A 20252-nucleotide genomic window follows, 5' to 3' on the forward strand; every position below is an offset into this window, starting at 1 on the left:
TCTAAGTGCATGTGCACATAAAAATAATAAAATAAAACTTACGTGTGATGATGTAATCTTGGGTAAGTGTTTCGGCCTGCCGCTCCTTCCGCTGGCTCTTCACCACACACAGCTTAGCCCCCCTGCAAGGTAATAAACCATTTTCAAATGGATTGCGTGAGTGGCCGTTATCCTAGATAGGAAATATTTTTTCTTAAATGGGCGACATGCGGGTTGAACCTACCTGTGGCTCTTGACGGGGTCGTAGTAGACCTTGGCCAGTCCGTTCGATGTGCCCACCATGATCTGGTTGAGCTTTGGATGCCACAGGCAGCGGACAACGCTCTGGCGCACACGCACACGCACACGCACACACACACACACACACACACACACACACACACACACACACACACACACACACACACACACACACGTGAAAATCCGTTGCAGCTCCGAGATGCAGTCAAGCAACTTGCCATATACTGTAGTAGTGTTACTATATCAGTTTCAAGAGATTGAGGAATATGCAGCTGGGGGACGGAGGAGGCCATAGTTGTGCTGACCCACAAGAGCGGCAGATAGTACGGTGTCCTCGCTCATGACCAACACCGGTACCAACTGCTACTCATAAGTCACATGTACGGGTCGGCGAAAAGCCTGTGGCCCTACTGACAACAGTCAAGCAGCCAAGTGTTGCATGCGTGTGACCTAGGTGGCTGAGGTACAGCGAGGATCAGTCGCCTAGTGCTCTGCTGCTCTACTTGACTATATTTGGTTGTTAAGTTGAGGGCTGGATCCCTTAGCCTGTGTGTGACAGATGGCCCACTGCCAATAGGCAAATGTGACCACATTCATCCAGAGGTGTGCGTGTGTGTGTGTGTGTGTGTGTGCGTGCGTGCGTGCGTGCGTGTGCATCAGTGTTTGAGTGAGAGCGTGTGAGTGAGACAGAGTTACAGTTAGAGAGAGAGTAGGGGTTTTTTTGTTGGTTTTTTTTTCCCCCCCTACAGTGATGAAAACCTCCTTTCGATGCGTCGCGTGATGGTGCAAGATGCAGCCACGGAGCGTTATTAGAACACTCCGCAGTCATGAATCAGGTCTGTCGGGGCGAGCGGCTCCAAATTCTCAAATGTAGAACCGACTCCTCAGTCACACTGGCTTTTTGTGCCCATTCTCTCCACAACAAGGAGTCCGCGCCGTTCCCTTACGGACTTGTAGTGACGGCTTGTGAAAATGGCAAACCGCTTTAGAGGGTCATCATCAAAGTAGGCCTAAGCCTATTTGGTAACGTCCTATGTCACCCTCGCGCTACGGCGCCGTGCGGTGCCTTCGCATGTAGATCAGGCCAAGCATGTGGAGGGGGCGGCTTGGGCTAGGGGAGAGGATGGGGGTGGGTAAGAGTCTGATTGGGATGTCCAGATTCTGTGACAGCGTAAAAGCTGCTTAACGCCCAGCTGTTCAGCTTCCCACCGGGCTTCCAAGGTAAGGAGTCTCCATCACACAAGCACGCACACGCACACACACACACACACACACACACACACACAAGCACGCACACACACACACACGCACACGCGCCCCTTCCAATTGTTTTCTCTGTCAGCCCTTGACACACCAATGTATATTTTTTATAGGATAGGGTACATTCCAATTTAATTCACAAATCATTAAGGATTTGCGCTTGGGAGTCTCTGCACCACACTTTTTCTGTCGCATGAGTTTTTTTTTTTTTTGTCACAAACAAGACATGATAAACAAACAACTTAGACTGCATTTATGTCGCAATAACTGGAATACCCATGACCTGGGCTCCCTCTCTGGATGAGTTAGCGAGACATACATACATTCGCAATATATGGCGAGTCAAAGTGCTTCCAAAGCTGAGGCTATTTTGATGGCCGACGCCAGAAGAATACACCGCAACATTGTTTCAACGATGAAAATTATAAAATCAAATAATTCAACCATATACATAGAGGTACACTGCAGTATCTCACAAATAAATGACTACAGTTGTTTTCATGAAAGGTTTATACAATCTACTGAAGTAATTGTAAGCTAGATTGTATGATTAAGAATGCCATGACCTATGCGACATCTAAGAGCATGCACCATTTTTACAGGCTTTGTCTGCACGCCCATGCATGTTTTATAAACTTCTGTAGCCCACCTATCGCACAGCTGCTTCATTCACAATGCATGTAAACAGTCAGTCAGGGTTGCAAAGAAACATGAGTAATCTATTTTACGAAGGGCAAGGGCCATAATTATATACTATAATGCTCAATCAAGGCCCAAGGAAGCACCCCACTCAATACAGTGAAAGCTGACATTATCCAACCTGCATCAGAGACGAGGGAATGCACTGGAACAAATGACAGAGTGGCAGCAAAGCCAGATCAATTTGCTCAAATCAAGATAAAAATCAAAAGTTTGTCTGAATAGTCAGACAAAATTAATTAGGTTGTGAACAGCCAATAGCCTAGACCCCCATAGCCTAGCCTAGTCTAATTCGGGCCAGCAATAAGACTGCAATCCAGATATTTCACAGTGCCATGTTTACACTTTATGAAACACGGTTTAAACTACCAATCCACAAAATAACATCATACCATGGAGCAGAAAACTGTCATTAATCAGTTACTCGGTAGCAGCCTTCAACATCTGATCAAATGTGAAACTTGGGGTTGATTAAAAGCAAAATAAGACAAAGATAATTCTCCTAATGTGTAAACGCTGCAACATCCATGAGACAGCTCTCACAGCTGTGTTGCTCGGGTAGCAACTAGTGAGTTTAGCCAAATGTGCATATCTGTTGACAGTGTGCTGCACAGGCCAAGCAGATAAAGTAGGGGAAAGGAGAATGCTAGCGCTAGCAGCATGGCTACACATGGTCGAGTGGAAACATCCATTGTATGTCTGTAATTAATATAAACTATCTTCCTGAGCCAACTGGCTCTCAGATCTAGAGACAGTTTTAGCCAGGTCTTAGCTACAAGCAACAGCAGGTTCTCTGGGGGCAAAAAAAAACTGCATAGTGAGTCACAGAGAAGTGTGCCGTGGCCCTGTGACAGCGCTCACCCTTGGATTCACTTGCTGTGAATGAAAGACAAACGTTTTTGTTTTTTTAATCTGAGCCATCCCTCGAGAGCATGGCAAGGGGAGGTAAAGCTTTTATCATTTAAAAGATACAGAGTGTGGCAGTTTCGCCTGGCATTTTCAGGGCCCTCTGACACACAGACGACGGTGCTGTAAAGTACAAGATTTATTGTAGAGAGTGGGCAAGGAGGAACAAGCCCGGAGCAGATGGAAAGCATGTCAAGACAAGGGCTTCTCGCCCGTGTGTGTGTGTGTGTGTGTGTGTGTGTGTGTGTGTGTGTGTGTGTGTGTGTGTGTGTGTGTGTGTGTGTGTGTGGATGGGGGCTTTACCTGTTGCTCGATGACTGGTCTAACGAGCAACAGGCGTACAGCCCCCCCCCCCCCCCCCCGGTCCTGGGTCCAATTACCTAGACCCAAGACAGGTGTGGCTGCTTCAACCACATCACCCCCACACCACACTGAGCATGACATTCAAGTCCAACATCTACAACCATAGGTAACACAATATGCTTTTAAATAACACTATACCACCATAAAAAGCGAGAAATTCAAGCTATTGAAAAACTCACCCTCGACCAAAAAGCGTTTAGTTCTCGATCTGTCTAGCTGAACACCATAAAACTGAATTAACATAGTGATTTATATTGATCAATTACTTTTTCATCCTTTTAACTTCTTTATGTTTAAAGTTACTGGAATTACTAATCAGCTACTAATTAATTGTTATACTCATTGTGATTAACAATTGCAATGTCTATAATAACGGGGTCAAATAAAACTAACACAAAAAATAAAACAAAAAACAACAGCATTTTGAGCCATTTGACATTAAAACATCAAAATCCAGGCGGGTATTTTATTTGCCTGACCTCAATTGATGGAAATGCATCTGTTTTGGTCAGCAGTCTCACCTGGGTTCTGCCCCTTGTGATGGACTAAGATAAGCCCAACAGAGCCTGGCATATTTATCAAATGAGCGTGAAGCAGCCTCCACTCCCAAGCACATCCCCGGATTCAGGTCTGGGGTTATATAGACTGTTTAGTTAGAAATGATTGGTGGCCCTTCCTTTCACTCGCCTGCCCGGTACACCACTTCATAAAGACTGCACTTAAATTCTTTGGCCATCCGAGAGGCAGACGGTGGATGTAAACATAGTAAATAGCTCATTCATCAGGTCCTCTGAGAACATGTCGCCCCAAAAATAACTGATCCCCCTGCAAAAACAAACCTTTACCACCTCAAAGTCAGCTTATCAGATGGGGTAATACTACTAAATATACACGGTGATGGCAAGAATGCAGCGCAGAATTCAGTGCAGAATGGAGGGGCGGGTTTGTGGTGGATGATGGGACTTTTTGAGACCCTTTATTTTTGCTTGGGTGACATGTAGACCATTATGTGCCACATTAACCTGAAGAACAGCCCAGGCATGGCAGGTCTTGGTGAGGGTGATTATTTGATATGCAGCTAAGATCATGAAACTATTTAACTGGTCACTCCAAATGTTTTCTTTTTATCCTGATTCTCTATGTGCCTGTGATGTTGTCAATCAATAAATATGATTTTAATGCTTATCCAACCTTCACTGGGATGAGGTCGACGGACCCGTACTGATCATCACGTTATATAAAAGTACACCAGAATGCGCTTTATTCAGCTCCAATCCAACGTAATAACGCGGTAATTCCCGAAATATTGTAATGCAACAATCGAGACTAGTGTTTTAATCTGATACACAAGTCTGGAGTCTAAATACACTTTAAGAGCTCATTATGTAATTTGATTAATTGTAATTCATATAATTAATGTAATTTTGCTGATTCAATCAAAACACGACCCCACAGATCTTTAATGATTTAATGACCAAAGAAACAAGTATTGCAACTTAAATGTTGGACTGCATGGGACTTTAATTTCTGTTTAATTAGTTCAGATTAAAATCCTTTGTAAGTTTTCGTTCTGTTTGGTTTGCAGTGATCAAACCTTTGCATCCCTTGTGTCTGATGGCACCTCGTTCTTCTAATGTACTTCTAATGTACATGTGTTCTTATAAATATAGAGTAGCCACAGCCTGTCTGAAGTAACCCTATAATATTTTTACTATTACAGGTTTATATAAAGTTAAATAACTTAGTCATAGGTTTTATGCCAGTTTTGGCTCTAACATTTCACTGTCACGTTATACATCACTGATCAATAACTCATGGCTGAATAAATTATTTTATAAATGCAATTTAAATCCACTTGGCCAGGAGAGAGAGCATTCTTATGATTTCACATATCTATAATTCAAATCATTCTTCCCCCCCTATTCAATTTTGGGAAATTTTGATTGTTACACACGGAGAGCCTGTGTGTCCCATTTGTATTATTTTGTAATATAATCATCGTCCGTAAGATTTAAATTTGTGTGGGTATCCTTGCCACTGTGCATGGGGATGTGCGATTTGGGTATGATGATGACGCCGTGCTTTGCAGGCAGCTGCAGGCTGGCAAACATGAAAGACAGGAAACGTACACGTACGGACGCGCAGATTTGGTCTCTCTCCCGCTCTTTAAAACATTCAGTCAATGCCCCATGAGAAAGAGTCGGGCCTTTGCTAGAGAGACAGAGTTGGACGCCATTAGCCTCTGTCAGACCTCACTGTTATGATTACAGATACACAGTGCTAAATCTGTTGAAAAAGGCTGGAAGGAGGCAAGACAGAGTAAAAGGAGTCTGTAAAAAAAAAAAAAAGTTTTTCTTATATAGACAGTCCACCACCCCTTCATTTTAGCACCTATGGCTGGCTGCACTTCACCAGATGGATTTGATACAATAGCAGAAACTACAGGCAAGAGCTCTTGCTGTCACCCTATCCTCTGGTAGAGTGGAGTATGAAGATTATGTCTGCAGATATTTTAGATCTAATATCAATGCAATAGCTATAAAAGCATCAGCAAGTACCTCGCCAAAACCTTGTGGTGATGATTCGCAAAAACCAAAAAAGGTCCCATTGCTCAACTTTCTTCTTACTTGGCCATAAAACAATGTTATGACTCCCCCCCACAACCAAACGTCTTTATTTTCTTCTTAAAAGTTATCCGAAATTATGTTTCTGTCAAACATGTGTTTTGAGGCAAGTCGAACCAATTGGTATTCTGCTGTTCCACTGAAAATCCCGACATATAAAAACGACCACCCCTGTGACTCTCATTCTAATCAGATGGTTAGCCGTTCAGATCTCTCTTGAATGAATCATATTCTTGTGTCTACCCTGCAAAGCCACGGCGCGGACTGATGGAGCATGCATACATGGGTTCAATTTAGTATCATATTTTACAAGACTTCCCAATCATCACATAATATTGCATTACATATATTATATCTTAATCTTTTTTTCTTAATCTCACTTGAATATTCGTATTTTTATCCACGTATATTGTGCATATTGCGCATATTGCACTACATTTTTATTGATGTATTTATTATTTATTAATTATTTTTTGTCTGGGGGCGAGGAAAGGTGTGGGTTATTATGGGAGGATGTCCTCCTGTGTGTGTGTGTGTGTGTGTGTGTGGGGTGAATGCAAACTAGAAAGCGGATGATATGGGGATATGCTATGGGGACACTTATGTATTTATGGACAGTTATTCATATTTTCTATCAAGCTGTGCATCCATTATGTTAAAATAAGTATATTGCAGAGTGAACGTGAACATAGCTATGCAGAAGGCAGTACTCACTGCATTGGTCACTTCTATCTCATAGACTTTCTGGAAGGAAGCTCGATCAAAGAAGACCAGCTTCCCGTTTCCCTCGTCCTTCTTCACCGATGTCCCCGTCACCAGCAGCTTGTCGTCCGGGCTAAAACAGCAGTCTGTCCTGAAGGCGGTAGTCACATACACAATCATCGGTTCACATTTCACACTGTCTTTCAGCACTCTGGTGCAGATGGCTTTTGACCGTAAGGGCAAAGCATAGTTGAATATTCTCACATAGCAAAGTAGCTGGTCAGTCCGGCAGCTACGTTCAAGGGCTTCTTGAAGTTGCGAATGTCCCACGTCTTCAGGGTGTCATCACCTGGCAAGGGAACAGATGGATCATAGGATCGTAGGCGGTGATTTACAACGGGCTTCATAGAATGCGGTGCCTTTTGGCCTCTTCAGTGTTATTTACGGTAAAGACTAAACCAAACATACATAACATGAACTAACTGATAACATTGCAATTATTCAGTAAACCAAAAGTTAGTTTGAGTAACATTTCATTGACATACTACAATGCAAACAGTAGGGTTTCCTGTGGCTGTACCTTTGTGGTGGTTCTGCATTTTGCTAGCACTTTTATAGGGAGAACCATTTTTCCTGCAAAATTTTCTCCGACGATCAGACAATATAGACCACATAAATCGATGCGATTGTGCTGCCCAAAAGGGAAGGTTGCCCATGTAGACTAGGTGCTGTCGTTTACTGCAAAATGGTTCATAACCATCTGGATTCAGATTTGTGGGGTGTTAAATGGATTATTGACGGTGAGGCCTGATTGTTTTTTCTTACCTCCACGAGAGGCCAGAGTAGTGCCATCGTAGGAGAAGGCCAGGCATGAGGGGTCGGATCCTGGAGTGTGGGCCTGCCGACAGTGGAACTTAGTGTGTACCTATATATATGAAAGAGTTAAAATGCAAGGGTTATTTTGCTGTAAACAGGTTAGACTATTATACTGAACACAGAGAATGGATAAAAAATAAAGATTTAAACTGATACCAACAGGCTCCAGCCTCAGGTCATATTTTTTCCCCTCTCTCTTTCATTCGTCTCAAAACTTTTTTAGTGCCATAAGCTTGCTTGAAAGACATTATGGGGCAAACATTTTTTTTTTTTTATGTCAGATATCATTGAAACTCACAATGTTTTGCTTCACCAGCAAAGGTTGAACTCTGCCACTGCGGTAACATAAAGACCTTTTCAGACTCCATTTGTTCAAATTGACATGCGGTTCCCATTTCCTCTTAGGACACCATACTCTCGATTTGACTCCTCCTATATTTTGATCCTCCCACCACCTAGCAAACACTACCCACCCGCACACACTGTTCACACACACTTTTTCCAAAACTTAAACGATCCGAAATTTAATTTGGCAAACTCAAGTGTCTGACAGCTGTCAATTTTTTTTTTTTTCCCATGTACTTCTACTCGCGTTATGAAGTTTGAGCATCTGGGTGGTGAGCTTTAGGACTTTACCCACAAGATCGCACAATAGGCAACCTTTTCACTCCTGCTCTGGTCTGTCTTTAATAAAGTTCACATGTCAACAGGATCAGCCAAAGTAAAAACTCTTCTGAATCTTCGGGCACGCCAATGTAAAATCAAAATATCCATAACTTAATATTGAGATATACACGGTTGGTGTCATAAGAAACGAGATTTACATTTACATTACATTTAGTCATTTAGCAGACGCTTTTATCCAAAGCGACTTACAAGGGAGAATAACATTCAGCTACATTGCGACAGAGATTAGTGTAACAACAACATTGGTGTAACAATAAATACTGCAAGGTGGTGCTAAGTAATGAGTTGGTTGGTTGAGATGAGTTGGTTAACCGTAGATTCCAGATCGTAAAAGTCCGGTGGTGCAGGTAAAGTTGACATACGTCAGTCTCAGGCTGGTAAGGGTTGTTCCATTCAGGAGAACACTGATAATCAGGGCACTAAAATTCCAGCTGATTTCATAAAAATTATACGAAAATGCTTGAATAGAAGGATTCCATGAAGTGTGAATAAGGTAAAAAATGAGCAGTTCTTTCCAACTGAAACTCATATCCTTAGCCTCTTGTGGTAAAGGTGGATGTGTCAGACACATTGCCTGGTTGAATAGAGAAAAGTACCAACAGATCGTAATGTACAACATGAGAGATGCGTGACATTTCAGCCTCGGGATTTCCTGACTGTCCAGAAAGGTCAATAATAAATAAAAATCTATCAACTTTATAGTTAATGGGATTGAAGGGATATTGACCTTTGAATTGAATGCATTGTTTGGTAAAAGGGGGAGTCGGGGTCCCTGGGCCGACGTGTCCTCACGGAGCCAGTCGTGAGGCGTTTTTTTTAATTTATTTGTTTTATTCGGGCATTGCTCGAGACCTGATTCAAAAGTCGTCCATTATGTCGCCTCCACCCTTGTTCCGAGAGCATTCCCTTAGAAAAAGGTGTTTCGAAGACGGTCCGCCATACCGTGTTTCATCAGTGCGTACGATGAGTGGTTTACAACTGTTGTAAAAGATGGACTGCATAATCTTGTGCCAAAGTCGGAGGACCAAATAGACCCAATATAGTTCACCCCAAACTCACCCCCCAAACAGACCAAAACAGTGTAAGAGAGATAATATATGGGATGAATAACATAGTGAAAGTACGTAATTTCATAAGCAGCCCCAGCTCATCCAGACGTTAAGATACCTCGTTGCCGGCATCGACATCCACGGCTACGAGTCAGTTGACAGTCAAATCTGGCCCCGCTCGCTTTTGTTTTACGCGTGGCTAAGTGCAACTAGATTAGTGATCGATCATTACCGGGACAGCCTTACTAAAACAAGCAGACGGCTTGCCAACTCTGAAACATCACCTTAATGCAAATAAATCAAGGAAAAGTTTAATTTTCTAACACTGGATTCACGCTCAAGAAGCTGCGGAGGGATTACCGAATGTGCACAGAGTGTCAAGGGCAGATAAGAGTAATGCAAAGAAACGCCGGCAATAAGAGAAAGGCCTAAGCGGGAAAGGGGATTGAGTTATAGTGCCCTTAGGATAGATAGAAAGTGGAAACAGGGTCATAAGTACTTCAATCCCATAGTAAATGGAGGGAAGTTATTAACCTGGACGAGAGAGATAACACTGCTACCCTCGACTGTAGATAAGACCCTCCATGGTTATTCATTCAAAACGCCCTGCTTTGGAGTCCTTGGCCACCTTGCTTTTTGCCTTCTCTCCCAAGGTGATTTTCTGCTGCACATTCTTGTATTCAAATTAGGATTTATTCCCATGCACTCCAATTACTCGTATGGTTATGCTTCTCATGCTTTGTGAAAGTGTGGATATAGAAAAGTGTTGTGTCAAACCACTTCAAGTCAAAACAAAGAAAAGATTCCCAGTCTTTTAATGAGAGTGATTTAGCTGGGCTACATGCTAGCTCATTCGCAATATACGAGAACTGACGCAAAAATCCAATGGGCAATACCTTTCTGTCCAAGTTTTGAAGTTTTGTTAAGAGTTTCTGGAAAATGATTTTCTGAGAACTGGCGATATACTAAACAGTACTCAGCGGTTACAGTTCAACCTCCTGCCCCATTACAAGAGTTGGACATAAGGAGGAAATCAATCTTAACTTTTACTACATTTCTAACACAGTTGCGCTATAGGATCATCATACTATGTGTTATAGTTTACGATATGCTCTGTCATATCTCTAAATAATGGGCAAGAACATTTACTTAAAGTACATTTAAGAGCAAGTACTTATATACCTCCACTTAAGTAGAACTGACATGGTAATTTAACGTTTATGAGAGTAATTTTCTGTCAGGGTATTTGTAGTTTTACTTAAGTAAAAGCTCTGAGTACTTATTCCACCACTCGAGGAAAATGAGGTCTTGTAGGTCTAATATGAGTGAATATTCAGAAACTGGATTGCTTGTTTCTTGCCTCAAATTTGTTCACAAACTGATTTTGGTGGAGCTCAAAGCCCATTGGCTCACAGAACGCGTGGCTTCAGGAGGGGGGCTCCTCCCATTTAAACGGAGCACCAGGAACACAATGGATTTAGAGGCATGTCAGAATGCATATAATCTGAGAGGTATTTTTGGCAAAAAACTTCAAAAACATGTTTTGGGGACCTCAGAGACCTATATTAACGTGTGTAAAAAGTAACAATATGTGAGGCCCCACATGCTAACCCGCTGCAATTCGGGGAAGCCTACTTTTGGCAAGACGTGATAAACCACGGAAATCCCTTTTTCATGTCCAAAATTAGATCATAGCATATTTATATTCCTCGAGTTGTTTCTCTCAACGTGTTTAAAAAAAAAAAAAAAAAAAGGGAGATTGATTTCAAAATATTATATAAACATTAAGAAGCCGAGGCTACTTAGATCCACCAGCATTTCACAGTGAAAATAAAGTCACTCACCAACTCGCTCAACTCCCAAGAGTGCAAACAGTGATCTTATATCTTACTTTGTTGCAAACATGCAGATCAAGATAATCCTTCCATCTTCCAATGAAATGAAGGAAATGGGAATGTTTAGAATTTTCATAATAATAGCGGGGACATTATAGTATAGTGAGCATGAACTTAGAATGAAATTTAAAAAAACTTAAAGGATTAACTTGAATTATGCATTTTTCTAATATTCTTTATAAATTTATGACACAAATTATTTCTGAAAAACACATTCAACGTTATCTCAATGACAGAGTACAGCACTGTCTAAATGTAATCATTTAAAGCACTAATTGTGTTTTCTAAATGGGTATTTTATGCTGCAAATGTCTAGAAATGATTCTAAAACTTTAAGCCTGATTTCTCAGAACTTCTGTTTCCAAAACCATAATCTTTAGCAAGTCATAGCTTCCAAAATATTTGCTTGATTCCCACAAGTGACACAAGTTGTTTTGAAGCTCTACACTTTCATATAATGGGAAAAAAACAAAAATTTTAATGTGACCGTAACGTATGTGGTGGGTCACACATGTTCTCTTTAAGGGTCATTCAAACACAATGGTTGGAACATAATTTGCATTTCCTGCAAAGAAACGTAACATGTTTCATATAACTATCAGTTATTGCTATTTGGGATACCCACCTCTGCTCTAAGGCCAAAACTTAAATTTAAATGAACTCAGAATCTGATTAACGCCGGTTAAATAGCAGGATGAGCATTGGGTTTCATCACTGGCAGACTATGATAAGACCTAGCAAAGGGACAACTGTTTCTAACCATGCCACCCGAGTAATGTTATATAAACCTTGCAAACCCAGCCTCATACACACACACACACACACACACACACCTGAGACAGTTTACGATGCCCTCTGTGCAGTTAGGTCTAGGATCTCACTGACCTCTTTTTGGTTCTAAGGATCGAGTGGCCAAACCGCAGTCCTGAACAGCTGCTCTGATCTTTCATGGAAATCAACAAGTGGTGATGGTAACAGTGTGTGTGTGTTGGCCTGTATGTGTATATATGATATCTCACTAGAGTGTCAGTGCAAGAGTGTTTGTGTGAGTAGACGGGTATAGAATCCTAAAGTGCCAACTGTAGTAAGTGGGTATACTTTTATCAGTTCAATCCGTACCCCATAGTAGATTTTGCATATATTTTATTTTGCTGTTCTATACCAGCCAAGGACCATGATCAGAAGGAGATCAGAGACACTATGGACACGAGACTTCCTGCTATAACGCTGCTACGATGATTCTCTGCGATGGGAGCTGAGGGATTAAGATCATGTCTAGATTTTAAGGAATATATTAACTTTACATTGTCTTAATGGTTTGATATACCTTAGTACATTTCAAATGCAAATGCTTCCCTGTGGCACGGTGGCGCAGTGCATTTCACTGCTGCCTCACAGCAAAAAGGTCCTGGGTTCGATTCCCGCCTGGGGCGCTGCTGGCACCGTGCTCCGGTGGGTTATCTCCCAAATAGGAGCCTTTCTGTGTGGAGTTTGCATGTTCTCCCCGTGCTCACGTGGGGTTTCCTCCACCTCACGTCAGTAAGGACCCCCCTCAAAAACATGCACCCATCATCGTCTGACCAGCGATGGACAATTATCACCTGGTCCCCGGGCGCGTCCACGTATGCTGCCCACTGCTCCTGGCTGTGGCCCCCGAGGAAGGACAAGTCAGGACGGGTCAAAAGCAGAGAATCCATTTCACCGGCCACCATCAAAGCATGTGCGTGTGTGTGTGTGCAAGCATGTGTTGTAGTGTGTTGCGTGATTAATAAAGACTCTTTCTTTCTTTCTTCTTTTCTTAAAAACAGGTTGAGTATAAAACGGAGTGAGTAGCTGCTCTAGCTGTTTGCTACGTCTCGGACTTCTGCTCTAAACATGTTCACCGGACTTGTGCTTTCAGACATTTGTATGTCCATTGCTTGTTCTCGGCCGATCTTCCCAGCACCCGTCTTTTATGACCCAGGGATTTACTGGTTTACAGTGACACTGTGCAGAGTCACATTGCTGTGCTGAGGGTCCCATTAGGCCAGTGACTGTAAATTATGTGTTGTTGGCCTTCACCGGTGGTCGATTCATGTAGGTAAGAATAAGGCTCCGGCCATTGGCTGTGTAGGATTCCTTTTAGTGTCTTTGCAAAGTAGGTGGTACATGTGTGAAAGCTATATCGTTTGATAGCAGGATAGGTAGCTTGCCAACCGTACACAGTTAAACAAGAATTAGGAAACAATCTACGACTGCAGTGCAAACCACACTGCGCTACTTTTGTGTAACAATTCATATTCTGAACAAGCCAAAATGATGGTGTGGTCTGGGGATGGAGTGGTTTGAGCAGCCACACCTGTCCCGGGTCTAGGTAATTGGGCCCAGGACCAGTGTGGCTGTATACCTGTTGCCTGTTGATTGGTCTAATAAGCAACAGGGAACCCTCAGGTAACACTCTCTCTCTAAAAAAAGCTACTTGGGTGGTGTGCGGCAGACGGATCTGCCACAGATAGCTGGTTCTCTTTTCAATTCTCCAATGTAACATGCTCTCAAACGTAAACACAACCAATGCCGCTCTGCTTGTGGTCTATGGCACAATTTCACGTGCCAAAGAGACTCTCGCACACTGTCTAAACTTACAATTCAAATATTTAGAGGTGAACAGAGCAATCAAATAAAAATAAAACATTTGAATCCAAACCTCATCACAGAAAGCTTTGGGGGGAAAAGTGAAAAGCCCTCTTATAGGGAGTGGCTGTCCACATCTAACCAATCAGATCAAGGTACGTAATCAGATTAATGCTTCAACAAATAGAAGATAAAAATACCATCATACAATAAAAAAAACATTATGGAATAATTGAAATCTATAGTAAACAACATATTCTGCCACAAAATGGTAAATAATTGTATCCGAACAAATCCATGTCAAAATTCACAAGGGCAGAATTCTCCACGAAAAAATGGGATGACTTTACTTTGCTACTACAGCTACCACATAAAAGGTCGGGATCGGCCCTAAAAACTAATCACAAATGGCTGAGAAAACAGGAGCTTATTCACGGAGAGAACACTTTGGGAGATATCGCTATGACTAATATCTGCGAACATAAACTTGTCAGGATTGATCAGCAATTCCTTCCAATAAGAAAAGTTCTTCAGAGAACAATGACGTCGGTACATTCCAGAGGTCCCTGCGGTAATGCTCTGGAACCAGGGCCAGCACCTCCAGCCCATAACCCCAGTGCCACAGATTGCGTTTTACCTGGCAACCACAGAAATCAAGTCTCGTAATTTTGGCGAGACGTCTATGGGATGGCAAATGACCGCGCAATCACTGTCTCCAGCGTTCTAGTAAAAAAAAAAAAAAAAAAACAGACCTTCTTGACTTCTATCTCAGGATCAATCAACTCATGCCAAAGTTCAAGAGCACAATGTGTCAGCCTCAATAGATCCTCTTCAGCCTGAGCTCCAGATCAAGGTCAGGTACATGATTGATCTAGTCTGCCTACATATTCTGGCCATGAGTAATTTGGTGATACAACAGGAGTAAGGTCTCACTTATCTGAGCTGGGGGAGAACAGCGAGTACTGCATAGTTAGGGCAACTCCTTTTTCAACTCTTCTGCAAATGTGAGTCAATAATACAAGTTGGTGATTCAAAGTTGACCGGTAATATCTTGATGGTGACATTAGCTCATTTATAACAACTTTATGTGTCAAATGTTGGGGTTGGTCGCCCCGATAGCCCACGTAGTGCAACATGAAACCGGTAGGTTAGGGAACACCAATAGAGGTCTTGACCCCTGCAGGAAAGATAGGCTCGAGTGGTCGGGGAGCACACCTTGTTATGAGAAAGCTGCTTTTGGGTTCAGGGTAAATATTTAGCACGAGCCAAGAAGAAGTAATAAATTACGGAGCTTTAACTCACTCAGTTGGAGTCTTGCGGTTGCAAGAAGCCCTAAAGTTATGTGGGGGATTGTAGACAGGGTAATTTAAATGGAGGCACAAATGTTTGTGTGTTTATCAATGCTTATTTAGGGATTTGTGTGTGTGTGTGTGTGTGTGTGTGTGTGTGTGTGTGTGTGTGTGTGTGTGTGTGTGTGTGTGTGTGTGTGTGTTCGTGAAAATGCTCCCACAATGAGTCGACGAGGACCCCAAAAAAATAAAAATAAAAAAATCCTCTGTCAAACAAAACTGTCTTTGTGTCTACTGCTATAACAGAAACTTTCCATTTGAATAATCTGGACAAGCCCCGCTGTACAATCAAGCCGTTCCACGTCACTAACTACAGCTTGATTGTTACCGTCGCTGCACTCGTACTAGAAAATAACAGAGTTGTTCAACCTTGTCCACACGGTGGGTAAACAAAGTGATTGGAGGAAGGGGGAGACCAAGGATTAAGAGTACAGACGCACATAAAAATGCAGGATAACAAAAAAACAAAAACAAAACAAAAAAAAACACACTTATTTCTATTTTTATCTCACTGCAGTTTTCTAATGAGATCCCCAGGTGTCTGGCCACGCATGCATTGTAGAAAAATTAAGATGTGTAAATTCTGCCCAAAGCTGCACAGGAAATTACCATAACAAAAAGGAATAACACTGAATTGACGTGTGACTGCTCCTCAATGTGATGCATGATGCGTGATGACGTATTAGTGGGTTATTTTCCCCTGAAGCCTCTGTACAAACGGCGGAGCCCCCCCTCTCACTATTTGCCGCCTACGTCTTGTGTTGTGAGGGCGAACCTCGTCGGTGACAGTTGCGAAGAAGCGAGTGAGCAATAGGCTGCCTCACCTGCTTTCTAGCTTATCCCTCCGCGGGAATTGACCGCGGGTAATTTCCTGCCGCTTTCCCGACGCTGACCAGAAACATGTCACTTTGAAAGCTCTTAGGGCGGAGGGGCTTATGGATAGACAGTCGAGCAAGGCTAGAGGTTTGAGAGGGAAAGCGAAGATGCGGTCATCAGCGTAGAAGCCTATTTCTCTTTGGGCAGACGGGGAAATTGAATTCATAACAATGTGATGGAATAACAATAATTCTCCAGTTCAGGAACAAAAAAAAAAAAAAAAAACAGACTATTTCTTCTTCTTCTTTTAAACCACAGTGAGTCTTCATCATATATCTCTAGTATAAACAGACAAATCTATGAGAGGAATGCTTCCCCAGAGCCAAGATCCACTATTAAGTCCAACAGCAGGGAATTAGACGGATGGAATGCCCACTTTGATCACTTAATTGTATAATTAACAAAGAGTAGAAAAAAAAGTACAGAGTAAGACGGTGATTAGGCTTCCCGGCAACTTCTTTGTCTCTCCAATCAATCATCCTTCACGTAAGTTACATCACCAGCTATTTTTCACTGGTATTTGGAAAGACTGAGAACTAGTGCACGGTGCCCCGCACCTTGCTAACGTAACCGAGTAAATATAGATCAGGCAGACTGAAATACTTCACTGGTAATTACTTTCAGCTTGCGTTTAATAACTTTTAGCCCAAATACTTTACCCAGCTGGGGCAAAAATAAGGTGTATTTGCAGCTCAGTCGCCGTTACCGCATAAACTTATTTCCCCATTTCACTGGGAGGGTGTTTAGTCTCATGTACAATTGGTTGCAGTTGTATGGAGGCAATAACTTTCATCAATGTCTTGAAGATCAGACCATATCTTCCATTACACTTATTTACTACACGGCCATGGCACACTCACTACAAATATTCAATAATGCCCACAGAATCACTTTTCGTGGGTGTCCAGTGCCGTTAATATTCTTTGTAGAAAAATAAAGAAAATGACCAAAATAATTCAGACTAAGTAAATAATAGTAATTTTCCATCACTATCTAGTATCCAAAAAGACAATAGGCAGATGGACAAGTCAGACAGATGGAATGATTTAATTTAAGGCTATTTGCCATTAACACTTCCCCACCTACGGTTTTATTTACAACCCAGTCCTGTTCGGTGTTTGTGACCTTTTAAACTTTGACCCCGACGCCCTGTGACCAAATGACCCAAGACTCTGCACCCCAGGGCTATAACCATACAAGCCAGCCCAAGTTTTACCACCCAGCTAACATCCTGGCCTTGCTCTGTGCGTTAGGTCGCATGCGAGACTCACGCTGAGGTTTCTGTCCCAGATCTGGATGGTCCCGTCCTGGCAGCCTGCGGCAATCAGCTTGCCATCGCGGCTGTAGGTGCAGCATGTGGGCGTGACCTTCTTCCCCTGGAGTGAGCGGGGTTTGAAGACAGCCTTGTGCTTCTTTTCCGAGTTCAGGTCCCACGTGCGCACAGTGCTGTAGAAATATACATATATTGAAAAAAATATATGTTTCTTTTAAACGATAAAAAATAAATAATAAAAACAAATTACAATGAACTACAAACACCTATCAACACCACCTGGTAGGAATGTGCTGAGATGTTATGATGTCACTATTAGAACTGTGGATCAAATTTTGCGGACCTAATTTTAACAAGCTCGTATCACATAGGGAATCATAGTATGCGCCAGCTCGCACAGTCAAATATGCGATGGTAAGGGGATCGTAAGCAGAGGAGATGGAGAGAACAGTAGATCAGGCTGACAGCCGTGTCTGAAGCCTCCATGAAATCCTGATTCTCTTCCGTACATCTGTTTAACACATTACCCACCCTTAACCAGGAAGGGAGGAATTAAAACTTAGACGTTCCCTATTCACACGTTTGCAAATGAGGGGCTCTCTCCTAAAATGCATTATAGGCATTCGGCTCAAACAAATGTTGCCAAATATAATATGAATTGAACAAGGATGAATAATAAGCATCTAGCGATCTTCATATCTCAAGTCATTTTCACCAGTGAGCAGGCTGAAACTTTGACCGGCTCATTTGCATGTGATTTTAATTTAGTTTAGGTACAAACACTGCCAACTAGAAATGTGTCTCAACAAAAAGGAAAGAATTAAGTATGACTCATGAATGTGTTATTAGCTGAATAATGTTTAATTAATGCCAGACAAGAAGGAAAGATGGAAAAAGGTATCTTGGAGACGTTTATCGAGAAGACGCTAAGGCCAATCATTTTGACTTCCACTCGTCAGGAGTGTTGAAGCAAAGAAAACGGAGGAAAAACAAAAAAAGCCTCAACCATCATGGTTTTTCCAGGTAAAAAAAAATAGAAATAAATAAAGTTGAAAAAACAAAACCCCAGAAGGACAAGTCACCTTTGAACCCATCTCACACAACTTCCTGTCTGGGAGGCGGGGGGGGGGGGGGTCCAAAAGAGGGAGGTTCCACCAACCTCCTAACAATCTCATTCATCGCTCATCACTCCACTTACACAGCTCTCTATCTTGTCACCGCTTTACTTAACACACCAGTGGAAGAGAGCGTGCACAAGGTGAGGGTGCAGAGATACCACAGACATGAAAAGGAAGAAGTAAAAAATAAAGCTAGAAAAATACAATTGGTAGTAAATAATAAAAAGCATCATGAAAGAAAGGGCACTTGGAGAGACCTGAACATCCACAACAATAGATGAAGGCAATATAAATAAAATAAATAATAATAATAATAATAAAAAACATAAAATGCATGCACATGTACCTTTGACGCACGTGCACACACAAACACATACACACACAAGCCAGACAGAGCGTGTCCAAGTGTGTCTGTCACCCACTGCCTGCTTTAGTAAGCATGACCTGGGGGGTCACGGGGTCAGCCGGAGAGCATAAACACACAGGCAGGGCTGCTACTAACAGCAAAACAAGGATTCCTCTATAGCGGGCGACAAGCTCAGCACTCGCAGGTACACACTCGACTGTGTTTGGATAAGTCTGACAACACGACACAAATGGCAGGGTTAAAAGATAGGATTTGAATAATGTTTGGCGGGGGACAGGAAAAACTAAGCTTAATAAATAACCGCGTTACAGAATCCAAAATGGGCGAAGCTCGGTGATTCATTTGTGCCTAAAGAAAATAAATGAAACCGATAAAATAGCTGATGCCTGCATAAATATTTGGGATAATTTGTAGGCTATTGTCGAATAAGTGTTAAAGCATGAGCAGAGATGTGTGTTTGTTTGTGTATGTGCTGGGGCTGACGGCGGGTTGACAGCCATGTACTATATGACAAATCTTTCCACCTGCTGCCTCACACGGACGTCTCTATTATGTTTACAGAGGACTGCCAGCGTCTGTCAAGACAATAAGACAACGTAACCTTTCACGTAGCACACAAAAAAACGGAACGCAATTCATCGTACGGCCTCTTTCCAAAACACGCACGGCGCTGCCGCGCTGACAGGGGAAGAGGAAGAGAGGCTCGGAGGGGCCGGGGCCCAGTCGGCCGTGGACGGGGGGGAAATGCAGCGCGTGCCCTCATCAGATATATGGGTGGTTTGCAGTTTTATTTCTGTTATTTGAGAATCTGGAAAGGGTAAAATCTAAATAAATAAATCACCCCTCCTTTTCTTTTTTTTTTTTTTTTTTTAGATGGGGAAGAGTCGCCGCTTCAAAAATATCAAACCTCCTTTCATAAGATATTGTCACATCAGGGTATATTCATCATGTTTCCCATGATGATGTGTAGAATTCATGTTAGTTGTTTCTTTTGATGAATCAGCCTTTACCAAGCCATATATACCATATAACTATAAATTAATGTAATACAGTGAAACATTAGGAAAACAAAATGTACCACCCATGTTTGAGTACGCCAATGATGAACTGTATTTTGCAATCAGAGTTTAAAAAACAAAACATAATAAATATATATTCGGTTGTTGTTTTTTTGGTTGACTTGAGAACGTCCCAAGAAAGCGAAACAAGCCACTCGTGCCTTTTCTCCATGAAATGCCACGGGGGTCACAAGAACATCCACACGCAGCATCAAGATAAACCAAAGGCGCTCGGGTGCAACCGGAGGACCCCGCTCCCTCTCCAGTTCCTCACCAGCTTGTTTTCCGCTCAATCACCGC

The 20252-nt window shown here is 42.3% G+C and overlaps 1 protein-coding gene across 1 annotated transcript in view; it reads right to left on the reverse strand.

Moving 5' to 3' along the window:
• Nucleotides 1–20252, reverse strand: part of wdr70 (WD repeat domain 70) — a 39516-nt gene that overhangs the window by 6322 nt on the left and 12942 nt on the right. Inside the window, exons 10-15 of the mRNA XM_080018281.1 lie at nucleotides 17408–17582; nucleotides 7620–7719; nucleotides 7059–7143; nucleotides 6807–6945; nucleotides 224–324; nucleotides 43–122 (exon numbers count right to left, since the gene is read on the reverse strand). Coding sequence (XP_079874407.1) covers nucleotides 43–122; nucleotides 224–324; nucleotides 6807–6945; nucleotides 7059–7143; nucleotides 7620–7719; nucleotides 17408–17582 — 680 coding nt within the window. The remainder of the gene's footprint in view (nucleotides 1–42; nucleotides 123–223; nucleotides 325–6806; nucleotides 6946–7058; nucleotides 7144–7619; nucleotides 7720–17407; nucleotides 17583–20252) is intronic.

Source organism: Zeus faber (assembly GCF_960531495.2).
Source record: "Zeus faber genome assembly, chromosome: 17".
NCBI lineage: Eukaryota > Metazoa > Chordata > Actinopteri > Zeiformes > Zeidae > Zeus > Zeus faber.